The sequence below is a fragment of the Myotis daubentonii genome, chromosome X (genome assembly GCF_963259705.1).
Source record: "Myotis daubentonii chromosome X, mMyoDau2.1, whole genome shotgun sequence".
In the NCBI taxonomy this organism is placed as follows: domain Eukaryota; kingdom Metazoa; phylum Chordata; class Mammalia; order Chiroptera; family Vespertilionidae; genus Myotis; species Myotis daubentonii.
In genome coordinates this window covers 111,877,655-111,893,575 of record NC_081861.1, presented here as the reverse complement: position 1 = coordinate 111,893,575, position 15,921 = coordinate 111,877,655, and the positions used below count along the sequence as shown (strand labels likewise).

The following is a 15,921-nucleotide window of genomic DNA, read 5'->3' as shown; positions in this document are numbered from 1 at the left end:
ATCAGGATTTTAAAAAGATTCCCAGGTGATTTTACATTCATTGAGTGGTCCCTTGACTTGCAAAATTGGAATAACCTGGGACTGTATTACTAATAAAAATTCATAGGCCCTCCCCCAGTTCTACTGAAACAATCTGCATTTTAACAAAAGACAAACAGGTTTTGCTACTAGATTTTTTAGAAATGTTAGCCTAAAGGCCATGGAGTAGGACCCCTAGGGGGCCCTGACTCTATTTCCATTGAATTCTTCCATTACTGTTGTATCTTGAAGCTATAATAGACCCTGTGGGCCCCTCAGTTCCGCTGCTCTTTAGGCTTAGTCTTGAGAAGGGTCCAGGGAAAATGCCCTTCGCCAACGCCATCTTAAAATTCTGCCAGGCCATGGCAAAGTGAAATGTCTCTGGGATTTGGGCTTCTGTGGCATGTTTTCCAGCTATTCTGGTGACACCTCTGATCCCGGGGTACTCTCGCCAGATGCCTGCTTTCTTCATTTGAATCACCAAATCTCGCGCAGCTAGGGCGACGCTGTGTTTCAGGCGCGCGAGACTTCCAACGGTTGCCTAGCGATGGTGTAGACACTAGTACTGGGCGGATCAAGTCCATAACTGTTGGCGGGTTACTTAGAGGGCAGACATGCACACGCCAAGGGGATCTCTGATCCCTCGAGAAGTGGAGAATCCGAAGGAGTTGCAACTGCGGGTGATTCCGATGGAGGTGAAGTTTCAGGACACGATAGCGGGGAAGGTGTACCGCCAATCAATTACTGTCCACAATGTGGGCCGCAGCAACCAGAAGATCCGCTTTCTGGAGCCAGCCAAGCCACAGGTAACACACCCAGGGGTACTCTGAACAGGACCTTGGGAGGACTGGACTGAGACTGCCTCCTCACTTGGGCACCTGCTTTGTCCTGGGAAGTGAGTAGGCACCTGGCTCCTATAGGGATAGGGAGCAGGATTGGGCTTCCTAGGGAGCGGTGATATAGGTTTCTCTATGTATGTGCGCTCGTTTCTCTATGTATGTGCGCTCGCCTTTGTTTGTTTGTTTGTTTATCCATGTACTGAGGGTTGGGACCCAGAATGGGGAAGTTTGATGTAGAACCAATTTCTTCATTCTGGACTTGGAAAGAAGGGAAGGGGGTTCCATGTCTGTCGCGGCTTAGCCCAGAATCTATGCCTCATAATACTGTAGAATTATGACGACAAACCTTTGAACCATAAAGTGCCTGACTACTCCAAATATTATAGGATAGTGGGAAGGTTTATTATTCACATTTTAAGAAATATTTGTTGAGCACCTACTATAAAATAGACAGTAGGTGTGTGGCATGCAAGATGGACATAACCCTGCCCTCAGAGGACTTAGAAACTCACAGGGTGTCAATAAAGGTCTAATCATTAGCAAAAATAAATGTTCTGAGAGGCTGTCCCCATCTTTTAACATAAAAGTTGACCGAATTTCTTCTCTATCTCACTGTTATTTTAGAGCATGAGGATGAATGGATGGTTATTAGTTTACTATGATCACCCATTATCAGGGATACTTTGGATATAGGAAAGGTGAATAAGAATTTTTGATATGTAAGTGATAAATAACATTTTTTCACGGGATATTCCTAATGGTTAATAGTATTGAATTCAGCTGGACTTATATGTACAGAAATGGAAAGGTATCTCATTTTGTTGTTAAACTTACATGTATTTGTTTGCATATACATAGAAAAATGTACCACAGTGATTAGGAGAGCAATGAGAAGCAGGACTTTCATGGTCTACCTTTTACACTTTTAAAACATTGATGTACCATTTATCTACACTAAAGTGCCCAAATCTTGAAAGTAAGTCCTGATGAATTTATATATATGTATATGCCCATGTAGCTCCCACTTGGATCAAATCATAAAATGTTTCTAGTACAATAGATGGTTTCCTACAGTACCTAGAGTAATCACCCCATGGAGATGACCACTATACAGTGGGGCCTTGATTTAGGAGTGTCCCCACTAACCAGTTTTTTGAGATACCAGCTGTCTCTCGGCCGATTTTTTGCATTGAGTTGATAGAGTAATTTGAGTTAATAAGCTCCTTAATGAGCTCCTTAACGAGCTCGGTCTGGGAACGAATTAAACTCGTAAGTCAAGGCCCCACTGTACTGATTTCTAACACCATAGATTAGTTTTGCCTGTTCTTGAGTTTCATATAAATGAAATCACGCATTCTTCATTTTTGCATTTTGCATGTTTTAATAGTAGTAATCTGTTTATTTTGTAATAGGACATCACAAGCGACTACTAGTTGCTCATTAAATAAAAAAGAACCTGATTCCTCCCAATACTATATAATTAGGGGGAAAGTTTATTATTTCACTATCTTATTAATTATTTCACTTCTTAATACATATTTATTGAACAATTGAATGTATATCTGAAAATACTTTCTTTTAAACCTCAAACTGGCAGTAATCCCAGATGTGGGCGAACACTATACAGTGGGGCCTTGACTTACGAGTTTAATTCATTCTGAGACCGAGCTCGTTAAGGAGCTCGTTAAGGAGCTCGTTAACTCAAATTACTCTGTTAACTCAATGCAAAAAATCAGTGGAGAGACAGCTGGTATCTCAAAAAACTCGTTAGTCGGGACACTCGTAAGTCAAGGCCCCACTGTATTGTGGATGTCTCCTCGTTTTTATGCAGATAGAACAATGACATCGTTTATTTTCTTTTGGTTTGTATTTATAATTAAAAAGAAAACTATTTAGACCACAGGTCTTGTCATTAACAGCAGAATGGTCAGAAAGGCTTACCTAGTTAGAGGCCAAAGCTATGAGCCCATTACATTGTGAATTTATCTTTGTTGCGGGACTATGATGTGCATTCCAGATCCTTCATAGGTATAATTGGAAATGAGGAAGAGGTAGATTAGCAAAAAATGCTTTCACTATCTTGGAGGTTAAAAGAAAAATAAGCTTCTATGTAGAGAGCATTGTTATCACCATTATTATCATCACTAGAAGGCCTGTGAATAAAAATTTGTGCACTGGCAGGGAAGAGGGGTCCCTCAGCCCAACCTGTGCCCTCTCACGGATCACGCTGTGGCTCGCCCCGCCCGCCCCACCCACCCCGCCCGCCCCACCCACCCCGCCCAAGACACTGCAGGCCCGGATCCCACGCTGGGGTGGACAGCAGTTCGGATCATGCTGCCGCTCACCCTGATCGCCCTGCTCGCCCTGGCCACCCTGCCCAAGACACGGCAGGCCAGGATCTCGCCTTGGGTGGCACAGCGGGATCTGTCTGCAGTATGCAAATTAGCCGCCATCTTTGTTGGCGGTTACTTTGTATATATTGCTGATTAGCCAATGGGAGGCATAGCAGAGGTACGGTTAATTTCAATCTTTGTCTATTATTATATAGGATTAGAAAATGGTTCTAACACATGGTGGTACTTGTTTTCTACCCGGGCTCAAGGTTGTGCATTGTCTATGTAGTGAGTACCTACTATGTGCCATATAAAGTGCTATATACCATATACTTATATAGCCTAGGCCAACTGCACTTATTCCTAGCCCACAGTAATCATGTTCTCTTGAGGATTTTTATGATACTTATGAAATCTGCATCACTCATATGATACTTAATTAGTCCCTGGCTTACATTATTTAACTTGCAAAGGGCATTTGGTCTGCTTCCTTAAAGAGATTATGCATTCATTTAGAGGGACTCTGTCTAGTTGTGGGGAAAGAGCTTAAGTTTTAGAGGCAGATAGATGTGTGTTTTGAATCCTCACTGCCTGAGTGACTTTAGACAGTCATTTCACTCTACAGGTTCCAGTTCCCTCATCCACATGCTGGGACCCATAATATCAGCCTTATAGGACTGTAGAAGTGCATTGAAATGTAGAATTCTTGATCTATTATAAGTGCTCAACAGATAGCAGTTCTCTTTGCCCCTTATTTTTTTAATGGAGTCTAGGAAATATTTAAAAAGGACAAAAGTGTTTTTTTCTCCTTTGGCATATTTGTTTTTTACATTTCCTCCAAATTATGAAGTCGGAGTTCCCATGTGGAAAATACTAGTATATAAGATTCTATATGTATGTGTGAATGTATATATGTATGCATGTGTATATATGTATACATGTATGTGTTATATATGCATACATGATTGAGTGACATTTTTATTAGATTGCTTTTCCTATTTTTCTATATTTAAGTACCTCTCAGCATTTACATATTTATCAATTAACTGCATTGCCAGTTACAGTGATCAAACTGTTAAAAGCATATTGGAAGGATCTAGAACAGCAGTTCTCAACCTGTGGGTCGCGGCCCCTTTGGTGGTCAAACGACCCTTTCACAGGGGTCGCCTAAGACCATCCTGAATATCAGATATTTACATTACGATTCATAACAGTAGCAACATTACAGTGATGAAGTAGCAACGAAAATAATTTTATGGTTGGGTCACAACATGATGAACTGTATTTAAAGGAACAGAAGGTTGAGAATCACTGATCTAGAATCTGAAAGGTATAAATATAGTAAGTCTTTCCCTTTAGGGAAGCAATATTACCTACCCTAACATATAAAAACTAAGGGTCTGTAACAACCGAAGGCTTGACCGACCAGAAGTCAATCCTGCAGTCAGTACTGGGTTGCTGGGGCGAACCACTACTGACTGCCGCTGCTGGGGGAGCAGCGACCCAGCACTGACTGCCGAGGGGGGACTGCAGATCAGGCCCAGAGAGAGTCCGGAAGAGAGAGACAGGGTCTGATCCGAAGCCTCCGTGGCAGCTGTTGATTAGCCGTTGCCTCTCTCTTTCTCACTGGGCTTCGCCAGCAGCCGCACCTCTATTTCTCTCTGGGCCTTTGCAGGGGCTGCTGATCAGCTCTGCCTCTCTGATCAGGCCCAGAGATAGGCCTGGAGATGCTGACTGGCATAGAAACTGACCAATCAAAACCAAATCTGGGTGAAGTGCAAGGAGCCAATGACTGCCTAGAAGGCGGAGCTTTTGACACTGGCATAGAAACTGACCAGTCAGAACCTAATTTGGGTGAACTGCGAAGGCAGGACGTAAGGTGAGAGCTGAGGAGGGGTTTTAAGGGCAACAGCTGTTTGGTGTAAGGCAGCAGTTCTCATCCTGTGGATCATGACCCCTTTGGGGGTCGAACGACCCTTTCACAGGGGTTGCCTAAGACCATTGGAAAACATATAATTACATATTGTTTTTGTGATTAATCACTATGCTTTAATTATGTTCAATTTGTAACAATGAAATTGGGGGTCACCACACCATGATGAACTGTATTAAAGGGTCACGGCAATAGGAAGGTTGAGGACCACTGGTGTAAGGTGTAAGAAAGTGGTTCAATTTTTTAATGACCGGTTTGGCAGTATAGTGCATATGGCTGGCTATCAGTCCAGATATAGGGATTATATATTTTTGTCTGCCAAGAGCATCTCCTTCTGCTGAAAAAGACCCCCCCCCCAATTTAAGCAATCCTATCCTATATAATCTATCCTATATAATAAAAGCTATGTGTCCAGTCGTCCGGTCGTCTGTTCAACCAATCAAAGCATAATATGCTAAGGCCGCTCAACTGCTCGCTATGACATGCACTGATCACTAGGGGGCAGACAGTTGACCAGCCTACAAGTTGCTATGATATGCACTGACCACCAGGGGGCAGATGCTCCAACCAGTAGGTTAGCTTGCTGCTGGAGTCTGGCCAATCAGGACTGAGCGAGATTAGCTGGACATGCCCTGGAGCCCTCCCACAATCTCTCCCCGGCTGGCCCACCTCTCACATCCCTCCTCGGCTCCAATCATGCACCAGTGGGGTCCCTTGGCCTGGCCTGTGACCTCTCGCAATCTGCGACCCCTCGGGGGATGTCAGAGAGCTGGTTTCAGCCCGATTCCACTCAACGCAGGAGCTGCCCCCTGGTGGTCAGTGTGCTCCCACAGGGGGAGCACCACTCAGCCAGAAGCCGGGCTTACGACTGGCAAGCGCAGTGGTGGTGGCAGGAACCTCTCCTGCCTCTGCGGCAGCACTAAGGATGTCCGACTCCTGGCTTAGGGGAGTGGGCCTAAGCCATCAGTCAGACTTCCTCTGAGGGCTCTCAAACTGCAAGAGGGCGCAGGCCAGGCTGAGGGAACCACCCTCTGAGTGCATGAATTTTGTGCGCTGGGCCTCTAGTCTATACTAATAAAAGGGTGATATGCTAATTAGACTGGGTTGACAGGCCATCTTCTGGACGTAGGACTTCCTTCAGGACAAAGCCATGGTGGTGGGGGCCGAGGCAGAGAAGGCAGTTGAGGGGGAGATCAGGCCGGCAGGGTAGGGCCACTGGGGACAAGATCAGGCCTGCAGGGGAGAGCAGTTGGGGGCAAGATCAGGCCGGCAGGGGAGGGAAGTTAGGGGCGATCTGGCAGGCAGAGGCAATTAGGTGCAATCAGGCAGAGAGGTTAGGGGTGATCAGGCAGGCAGGCAGGCAGAGGCAGTTAGGGGCGATCAGGCAGGCAGGCAGGTGAGTGGTTAGGAGCCAACAGTAGCAGATTGCGAGAGGGTTGTCCGACTGCCGGTTTAGGCCTGATCCCTGTGGGATCACCCCCCCCCCCACCCCCTGTGCAAAAATTTTGTGCACTGGGCCACTAGTCCTATATAATAAAACCCTAATATGCAAATTGACTGAACGGCAGAATGACCAGTCACTATGAAGTGCACTGACCACCAGGAGGCAGATGCTCAATGCAGGAGCTGCCCCCTGGTGGTCAGTGTGGTCCTATAGAGGGAGCACTGCTCAGCCAGAAGCTGGGCTGAGGGATCCCCCTCAACCCCCCTAGTGCAGTTGTGCACTGGGCCTCTAGTGTCTTGATATAGCTCTTGAAATAATGTATATACCTAACTATAGTTGCTCACATTATTCCTTATTAGGAGTTAAGACATGTAATTTGATTTTTTTCTCCCATTGAAGTTCAAACTGGTTGTGCCAAGTATGGATAAAGAAATTGCTTCTGGACTTCAGATGACAGCTGTGGTGGAATATCATCCTAATAAAAATGAAGATATTTCTGACCAACTATTTATTGCAGTAGGAAACAAAGCAATAGAGGTCCCTCTTATTGGGTATGTATGCTTCACATTTCATACTGACATTTTGAACACTCTTCAAATAAAAATTAGGGTTAAAGTAATATTCATTATATTTCCTGGATAAAAGGGCTTGTTGTATTTATAGTTTCCTTACAGCTGAACTTACTGGACAAATGTTTAGCAAATTGTGATTTAAAACAAATGACTAGTTTGCTGGTATATTTTCATTAAGATAACTTAAAAACATTTAACAATTGCATGTATTCTTTTTTTCTTGAACTCACATCCTATTTTATTTCCCCTATATTTTTTTGGTACCTATAGACAGAAAGATTTAGTAAAGAAAGCTCTAGCCTGGCAGTTGTACACACTGGTTGAGCATTGACCTATGAACCAGGAGGTCTTAGGTTCAATTCCTGGTCAGGGCATATGCTGGGTTGTGGGCTCGATCCCCAGTTGGGGGCGTGTAGGAGGCAGTCGATCACTGATTCTCTCTTACCATTGATGTTCCTATCTCTCTCTCCCTCTCCCTTCCTCTCTGAAATCAATAAAAATATATAAAAAAAGAAGAATTAAAAAGAAAGCTATATTTGTCTACCAGCTGCAGAATTAATATTGAAATATTAATATGATGTTGGTATTAGAATATGCCATTTTATTTTTTTCCTTGTGTTTTTGTATTTTTCTAAACCAAATTTAGATCTGCAATTATTTTGGTTCTCTGCGTTGTTGAGAATTTCTGATTTTGTATGTCATCCCATTCTGCATAGGAATCAGTTGATACACGTTAGAAAATAGACAACCTATTAACCTATTACAAATATTTAAGTTACATTTTGTATTTTATTTTAAGTAGGGCCATTTTGGGTCCATTCTTCATATTGACATACCTATGACTAGCATTCAGATTTGCTTGCTTGTGCTGTATATGGAGAGAAGTGTTGAAGATACTTCTGCCTTTGAAAATGGATTTTGTCTTATTCCCATAGCATGCCCTCTCTCATCAGAGGCCAGCTGCTCACCAGAGTTGCAATATAAGGACAGTGCTGCCCCCTTAAAGTGTGATGAACAGTGCTGAAGGGAGAAGTAGTAGGCGAGCTTGCTGCTATATTTCTTTTCTTTTCTTTTTTTTTTTTTTTACAAATGCAGTTGATTGAGGATAAATATGCAATTATAAGAAATAATTCCTTGTGCATTTCCCTCAATGGTAACATTTTGCAAAAACAATAAGATAATAGAACTAGAAAATTTACATAGAACAATCTACCTACTGTATTCAGATTGCCACAGCTTGACTTAAACTCCTGTGTGTGTATGTGTATGTGTATGTGTATATATAAGCTTTTAAATTCTATACAATTTTTTCTTAACTGTGTAGGATTTTATATCTACTACCACATTCAAGATAGAGTAGTTCCGCCCTGACCGGTTTGGCTCAGTGGATGGAGCGTCAGCCTGCAGACTGAGGGGTCCCAGGTTCAATTCTGGTCAAGGGCATGTACCTTGGTTGCAGGCGCATCCCCAGTAGGGGGTGTGCAGGAGGCGGCTGATTGATGTTTCTCTCTTATCGATGCTTCTGACTCTCTATCCCTCCCCTTGCTCTCTGTAAAAAATCAATAATATATATATACTAGAGGCCCGGTGCACAAAAATTTGTGGACTGGCGGGGGGGGGGGGTGTCCCTCAGCCCCACTTGTGCCCTCTCACAGTCTGGGACCCCTCGGGAGATAACGACCTGCTGGCTTAGGTTTGCTCTTGGGTGGCAGAGGGCTGTCCCAATCCCTAGGTGCCTGCCCTGCAGCTCCTGGTCGGGCTCAGATCAGGGCCGATTGGGGAGTTGGGGCGCCGCCCCATCATGCACAGAGCAGGGCGGATCAGGAGGTTGCGATGCCACCTTCAGTCACGCTCAGGGTAGGGCCGATTAGGGGGTTGGGGCGCCGCCCCTGTCACACTCAAGGCAGGGTCGATGGGGAGGTTGTGGTGCCACCCCCTGTCACGCACAGAGCAGGGTGGATCAGGGGGTTGTGGTGCCATCCCTGTCACATACAGAGCTGGCCGATCAGGGGGTTGGGGCGCTGCCCCCTGTCACGAACAGAGCAGGGCCCATCAGGGGGATTGGGACTCCGTACCCTGTCACACACAGAGCAGGGCCAATCAGGGGGTTGGGGAGCTCCCCCCTGTTACACACAGAGCATGGCCAGTCAGGGGGTTGGGGAGCTCCCACCTGTCACGCACAGAGCAGGGCCTATCAGGGGGTTGGGGAGCTCCCCCCTGTCACACACAGAGCAGGGCCGATCAGGAGGTTGCGATGCCACCCTCAGTCATGCTCAGGGTAGGGCCGATTTGGGGGTTGGGGCGCTGCCCTCTGTCACCCACAGAGCAGAGTTGATCAGGGGGTTGGGGCACTCCCCCTTGTCACACTCAGGGCAGGGCCAATGGGGAGGTTGAGGCTCCACCCCGTCACACACAGAGCAGGGCCCAGGGGGGGGTTGGGGTGCCGCGCCCTGTCACACACACAGCAGGGCCGATCAGGGGTTTGGGTGCCGGGAGCCGGTCCATCCTTGCTGTTTCAAGGGACCTGGCATATATGGCATACGGTTCTTAATATGTTTGCTCACCTTCTTGGCGCTGTGTTTTAACCAAAGTCACCTCTCCGAGAAAGGTTGAATCCCCAGGTAGGGATTTTCCCCTGAAGTTAGGGAGGGAATAAAACCCCTCAACTAAGTGCCAGGCGGGTAATTAATCCCTTTAACTACGAACAATCATGCTTAAACTACATAATCTTTTCTCCCTGGAATGGAGATAAGAAACGCCCTAACCTTTGTAATAGAGATTGATAGGATTGAATCAACTGGTATAAATACAGTTGTAACAAGACAGAAACAGACAGAACTCAGAACTCATGACACAGATCTCAGAACACAGAACTAAGGACACAGGGCTTGGAAGACAGGACCAAGAGAGACAGAGCCTAGGCACAGAACCTACACAGAAAGTTCTCTAGAGACAGAAGAACTTCGCTGGCGAGAGCATGCCGGAGGATCCTGGAGAGGGACTGGCCTCAGAGCCTAGAGACAGAGCCTAGCAGGAGAACATGGCAAGGGATCCTGGACTGAACCTGACTACAGAAATATGGCAAGAGAACCTGACTAGAACCTGGCGACCAAACCTGGCTGGAGAAGTCCCTGTGTCATTCCTTCTTTGCCGACTCCGTCCACACCTTTGGGGACCCCTGGACCCGCTGGGGTCGGACCCCGGCATTTGGGGAGCTCCCCCCTATCAGGCACAGAGAAGGGCCGATCAGGGGGTTGGGGCACCTTCCCCTTTCACGAACAGAGCAGGGCAGATAGGGAGGTTGTGGCCCCGCCCCCTGTCACACACAGAGCCACTGGGCGATCAGGGGGTTTGGGCGCTGCCCCCTGTCACGCTGCTCCAGGGGCCAGGAGGCCTCGTGGCTCCGCTGATCCCAGTGCTAGGAGGCCTTGCAGCTCCGCTGATCCCAGTGCCAGGAGGCCTCGTGGCTCTGCTGATCCCAGATTCTGGAGGCTTTCTGGATCTGCTGATCCCAGGCCAGGAGGCCTCGCGGCTCCACTGATCCTGGTGCTGGAAGGCCTTACTGCTCAGCTGATCCTGGAGCTAAGAGGCCTCGCTACTCCACTGATCCTGGTGCTGGGAGGCATATTACCCTTTTACTATATAGGATAGAGGCCTGGTGCATGGGTGGGGGCTGGGTGGTTTGCCCTGAAGGGTGTCCTGGATCAGGGTGGGGGTCCTGATTGGGTGCCTGCCAGCCTGGATGAGGTGATGATGGCTGTTTGCAGCTGGTCACACCCCCTTCAGGGTGGGGGTCCCCACTGCAGTGCCCGGCCAGTCTGGGTGAGGGGATGATGGCTGTTTGCAGCTGGTCACACACCCTTCAGGGTGGGGGTCCCCACTGGGGTGCCTGGCCAGTCTGGTTGAGGGGCTGAGGGCCGTTTTCAGGCTGGTGGGTGACTGAAGCTCCCAATCTCTCCTTTTTTCCTTTTTTTTAAATTCTGGGATTTATTTACCATCTATGGCTGTCACTGGAGCTGAGAGCTGGCTTTAGCTGTGAGACCTCTGCTGCTGAAAGCAGGTTTCTGGGCTTTGTTTACCTTCTGTATTTGAAACTTTGTTGCGACTCCTGCTCTGAGATCCCGGCCGTCTGAAAGCAGGTTTCTAGGTTTTGTTTAGCTTCTGTAGTTGCAACAATGTTTCTTAGAGTGCAGCTCAGAGCCCAGCAGTGGCAGGCGGGGAACCTTGGCTTCCTCCGTCACTGGAGCAAGCAAGCCTCCTGTTCGCGTCAGTTGCCTGGCTGCCGGCCGCCATCTTGGTTTGCAGTTAATTTGCATATCGCCCTGATTAGCCAATGGGAAGGGTAGTGAGGTTATGGCTAATTACCATGTTTCTCTTTTATTAGCTAGGAGATATATATATATATATATATATATATATATATATATATATATATATATATATATGATACTGAGTAGTTCCAATACCACAAGGATATCTCCTTTTACTTAAAAAAATTGTTGATCCTCACCCAAAGATATTTTTTTCCATTGATTTTTAGAGAGTGGAAGGGAGGTAGGAGGGGAGAGAGAGAAAGAGAGACATCTATGTGAAAGAGACCCATCAATTGGTTGCCTCCTCCACATGCCCTGACTGCAGCCAGGGATTGAACCTGCAACCCAGGTCTGTGCCCTTGACTGCTAATCAAACCCAAGACCCTTCACAGGTCAGGCCAACACTCTAACCACTGAGAAAAACTGGCTAGGGCCTCCTCCTGTTACTTTTTATAATCACAACCAACCCCCTCTAACTCACAAGCACCATCCCTCAACTGGAATTGTCTAATCTGTCTTCCATTTCTAAAATTTTTTTCGTCTCAAATATGTTGTATAACTTTTTTGGATTGACTTTTTTTCACAGCAAAATTCCCAGGAGATATAACCAAGTTGTTGAATATATCAATAGCTTGCCTCTGTTTATTCTTTTTAAAACTCTTTATTGTTGAGAGTATTACAGATATCCCCCTTTTTACTTTCCATTGATCCCCTCACCTGGTTACTGCCCTGCCCCAGGCCTTCACCTTTGGTCTGTGTCCATAGGTGATGAATATATACATATATACATACTAGAGGCCCGGGGTATGAAATTCGTGCATTGGGGGGGGGGGTGTCCCTCAGCCCAGCCTGCACCCTCTCCAATCTGCGACCCCATGGGGGATGTCTGACTGCCAGTTTAGGCCTGATCCATGTGGGATTGGGCCTAAACTGGCAGTTGGACATCCTTTTCACAATCCAGGACTGCTGGCTCCCAACCGCTTGCCTGCCTGCCTGCCTGCCTGATTGCCCCTAACCACTTCTGCCTGCCAGCCTGATCACCCCCTAACCACTCCCCTGCCAGCCTGCTCAACGCCTAACTGTTCCCCTGCCGGCCTGGTTGCCCCTCTGCCGGCCTGGTCACCCCTAACTGTCCTCCCCTGCTGGCCTGATTGCCCACAACTGCCCTCACCTGTCGGCCATCTTGTGGCTGTGGGTGCCTCCATCTTTGAGGGTGGGGCAGTCAATTAGCATATTCCCTCCTTATTGGCTGTGGGCACTGCCATCTTTGCGATGGCCTAAGGGTCAATTAGCATATTCCCTCTTTATTAGATAGGATAAGTTATTTGGTTAATATCTTCCCACACCCCTTCCACTCTTCCCTCTGAGGTTCATTAGTCTGTTTCATGTTTCCATACCTCTGGTTCTATTTTATTAATCAGTTCATATTTTTCATTAGATTCCTTGTTCATATGTTTTGATTTTTAGATTCAATTGTTGAGATATATGTGTTTATTGCCATTTTGTTAATATTTTTTATCTCTTCTTCTTCTTCTCTTCCCTCTTCCTCTTCCTCTTCTAAAGAATTCCCTTTAACATTTCAGATAATACTGGTTTGGTGGTGATGAGCCTCTATAGCTTTCTCTTGTCTGGAAAGCTCTTTATCTGACCTTCAAATCTAAATGATAGCTGTGCTGGGTAGAGTACTCTTGGTTGTAGGTCCTTGCTATTCATCACTTTGAACATTTTTTGCCACTCCTTTCTGGCCTACAAAATTTCTGTTGAGAAATCAGCTGACAGTTGTATGGGTGCTCCCTTGTAGGTAACTAACTGCCCTACCCTTACTGCTTTTAGGATTCTCCCTTTGTCTTTAACCCATGGCATTTTCATTATGATGTGTCTTGGTGTGGGTCTCCTTTGGTTCCTCTTGTTTGGGACTCTCTGCACTTCCTGGACTTTTAAGTCTGTTTCTTTCACCAGGGAGGGGAAGTTTTCTGTTATTATTTCTTAAAATATGTTTTCAATGTCCTGTCTCCTCTTTCTGGCACCTCCGTAATTTGAATGTTGGTATGCTTGAATTTGTCCCAGTTTCCTTATATTATCTTCATATACTAGTATTTGTCTTCTTTTTTCTTCTGATTGGGTGTTTTTTGCTTTCTTTTCTTCCAAATTGTTTATTTGATTCTCAGAATCTTCTACTCTAATGTCAAATCCCTGTAAATTATTATTTATTTTAGTGTATGCTTAATTTCTGACTTGTCCTTTTTCATGTCTTCGAAATTATCACTGAGATCCTTGAAAGTCTCATTAAGTCCCTTGACATATGTAATACCCTTTGTAATACTTTAAGCAATAAAAAAAAAAAAGTCCCTTGAAGTTCTCATTAAAATCCATGAGCATTCTTATAACAATAATTTTTTGTGTGTGTGGATCCTGGTATCTGTATCTTTTTTTATATATAAATAATTTTTATTTCTTGAAGTATTACAAAGAGTATTACATATGTCTCCTCCCCCCCCCCCCTTGACATTCCCCCGGCCTCCCCTACCCCCTAGTGTCTTGTGTCCATTGGTTATTCTTTTTTTTTTTTTAAATATATTTTATTGATTTTTTTACAGAGAGGAAGGGAGAGAGATAGAGACTTAGAAACATCGATGGGAGAGAAACATCGATCAGCCGCCTCCTGCACATCTCCTACTGGGGATGTGCCCGCAACCCAGGTACATGCCCTTGACCGGAATCGAACCTGGGACCTTTCAGTCTGCAGGCCGATGCTCTATCCACTGAGCCAAACCAGTTTTGGCTGGTTATTCTTATATACATGCATATAAGTCCTTCGGTTGATCTCTTAACCCCCCCCCCCCAAACCCTCCCCAGGCTTCCCACTGTAGTTTGACAGTCTGTTCAATGCTGCTCTGCCTCTGCATCTACCCGAGTTAATCAGTCTATACTGGTTCCCATTATCTGTTTCAACCTCACCAGGGCGGTCCTAACCTCACTGGAGCTGTCCATACCTCACCGGGGCCGTTTTGTCCTCACCAGGGCCGTCCCGACCTCACTGGGGCCATCCCGACCTCACTGGGGCCATCCCTATCTCACTGAGGCTATCCCTATATCACCCGGGCCGTTTCAACCTCACCGGGGCTGTCCCGACCTCACTGGGGCCGTCCTGACCTCACTGGGGCTGTCCCAACCTCACCGGGGCTGTCTCGACCTTGCCGGGGCTGTTTAAACCTAACTGGGGTCATCCCAGCCTCACCAGGGCCATCTCGGCCTCACCGGGGCTGTTTCAACCTCACCGGGGCTGTCTTGACCTCACCAGGGTTGTTTTGGCCTCACCAGGGCTGTCCCAACCTCACCGGGGCCATCCCGACCTCACCGGAGCCATCCCAGCCTCACCGGGGCCGTCCCCACCTCACCGGGGCCATCTTCACCTCACCAGGGCTGTCCCAACCTCACCGGGGCCGTTTCAACCTCACTGGGGCCGTCCCGACCTCACTGGGGCCATCCCGACCTCACTGGGGCCGTTTCAACCTCACCAAGGCCGTCCCGACCTCATTGGGGCCATTTCAGCCTCACCTGGGCTGTCTCGACCTCACCAGGGCCGTTTCAACTTCACCAGGGCCGTCCCAACCTCACCGGGGCTGTTTCAACCTCACCGGGGCTGTCCCAACCTCACCGGGGCCGTTTCAACCTCACCAGGGCCTTCCCAACCTCACCGGGGCCGTTTCAACCTCACCAGGGCCTTCCCAACCTCACCGGGGCTGTTTCAACCTCACCGGGGCTGTCCCGAACTCACCAGGGTTGTTTCAACCTCACCGGGGCCATCCCGACCTCACTGGTGCTGTTTTGGCCTCACTGGGGCCATCTCGACCTCACCGGGGCCGTCCCGACCTCGCTGAGGCTGTCCCGACCTCACGGGGCTGTGTCAACCTCACCGGGGCCGTCCCGACCTCACCGGGGCCATCCCGGCCTCACCGGGGCAACATGAAGTTTGGCACACTGTCCCCTGCCGGGCAGCTCCCCACCAGACAAAATCTCCAGGCATTCCTGGTGGCTGAACATCCGGCACGCCTGCTTGGACTTCACCCTCCACCAAGTGCACAGACTGCCCGTCTGCCATCCCCCAGCATCCCACGCAAGACTGGAACTGGTGGACGTGCTTGTGCACCTGCTGGTACGGCGGTTCCACATAGCCGGCCCAGCCGGGCCTGGCCCCGGCCTCCCCCAAACCCGACTCCGCCCCCCTTCCTGGATGCGAGGAGCCGAAATCTGAAGCCTGCTGAGTTGGGCTCTGTACTTGGTGCCTCTGCACATCCTACTCAGTCTCAATGCTCTTCTTTCTATGCGAGGAGTTGAAATCTGCAGCCTGCTGGGTTGGGCCCTGTACTTGGTGCCTCTGCACATCCTACTCAGTCTCAATGCTCTTCTTTCTTTCCTTCCAGTTGTAGAGCTTCCACTGGGCCAGCTTTCCCATGGTTCCGTATGAT

At 47.5% G+C, this 15,921-nt stretch overlaps 1 protein-coding gene across 1 annotated transcript in view; it reads left to right on the top strand.

Moving 5' to 3' along the window:
* Positions 1–632: 632 nt before the first annotated feature.
* Positions 633–15,921, top strand: part of CFAP47 (cilia and flagella associated protein 47) — a 467,420-nt gene continuing 452,131 nt past the window's right edge. The window contains 2 exon segments of the mRNA XM_059678706.1: positions 633–824; positions 6,967–7,118. Of these exon segments, the coding sequence (XP_059534689.1) occupies positions 633–824; positions 6,967–7,118 (344 nt within the window).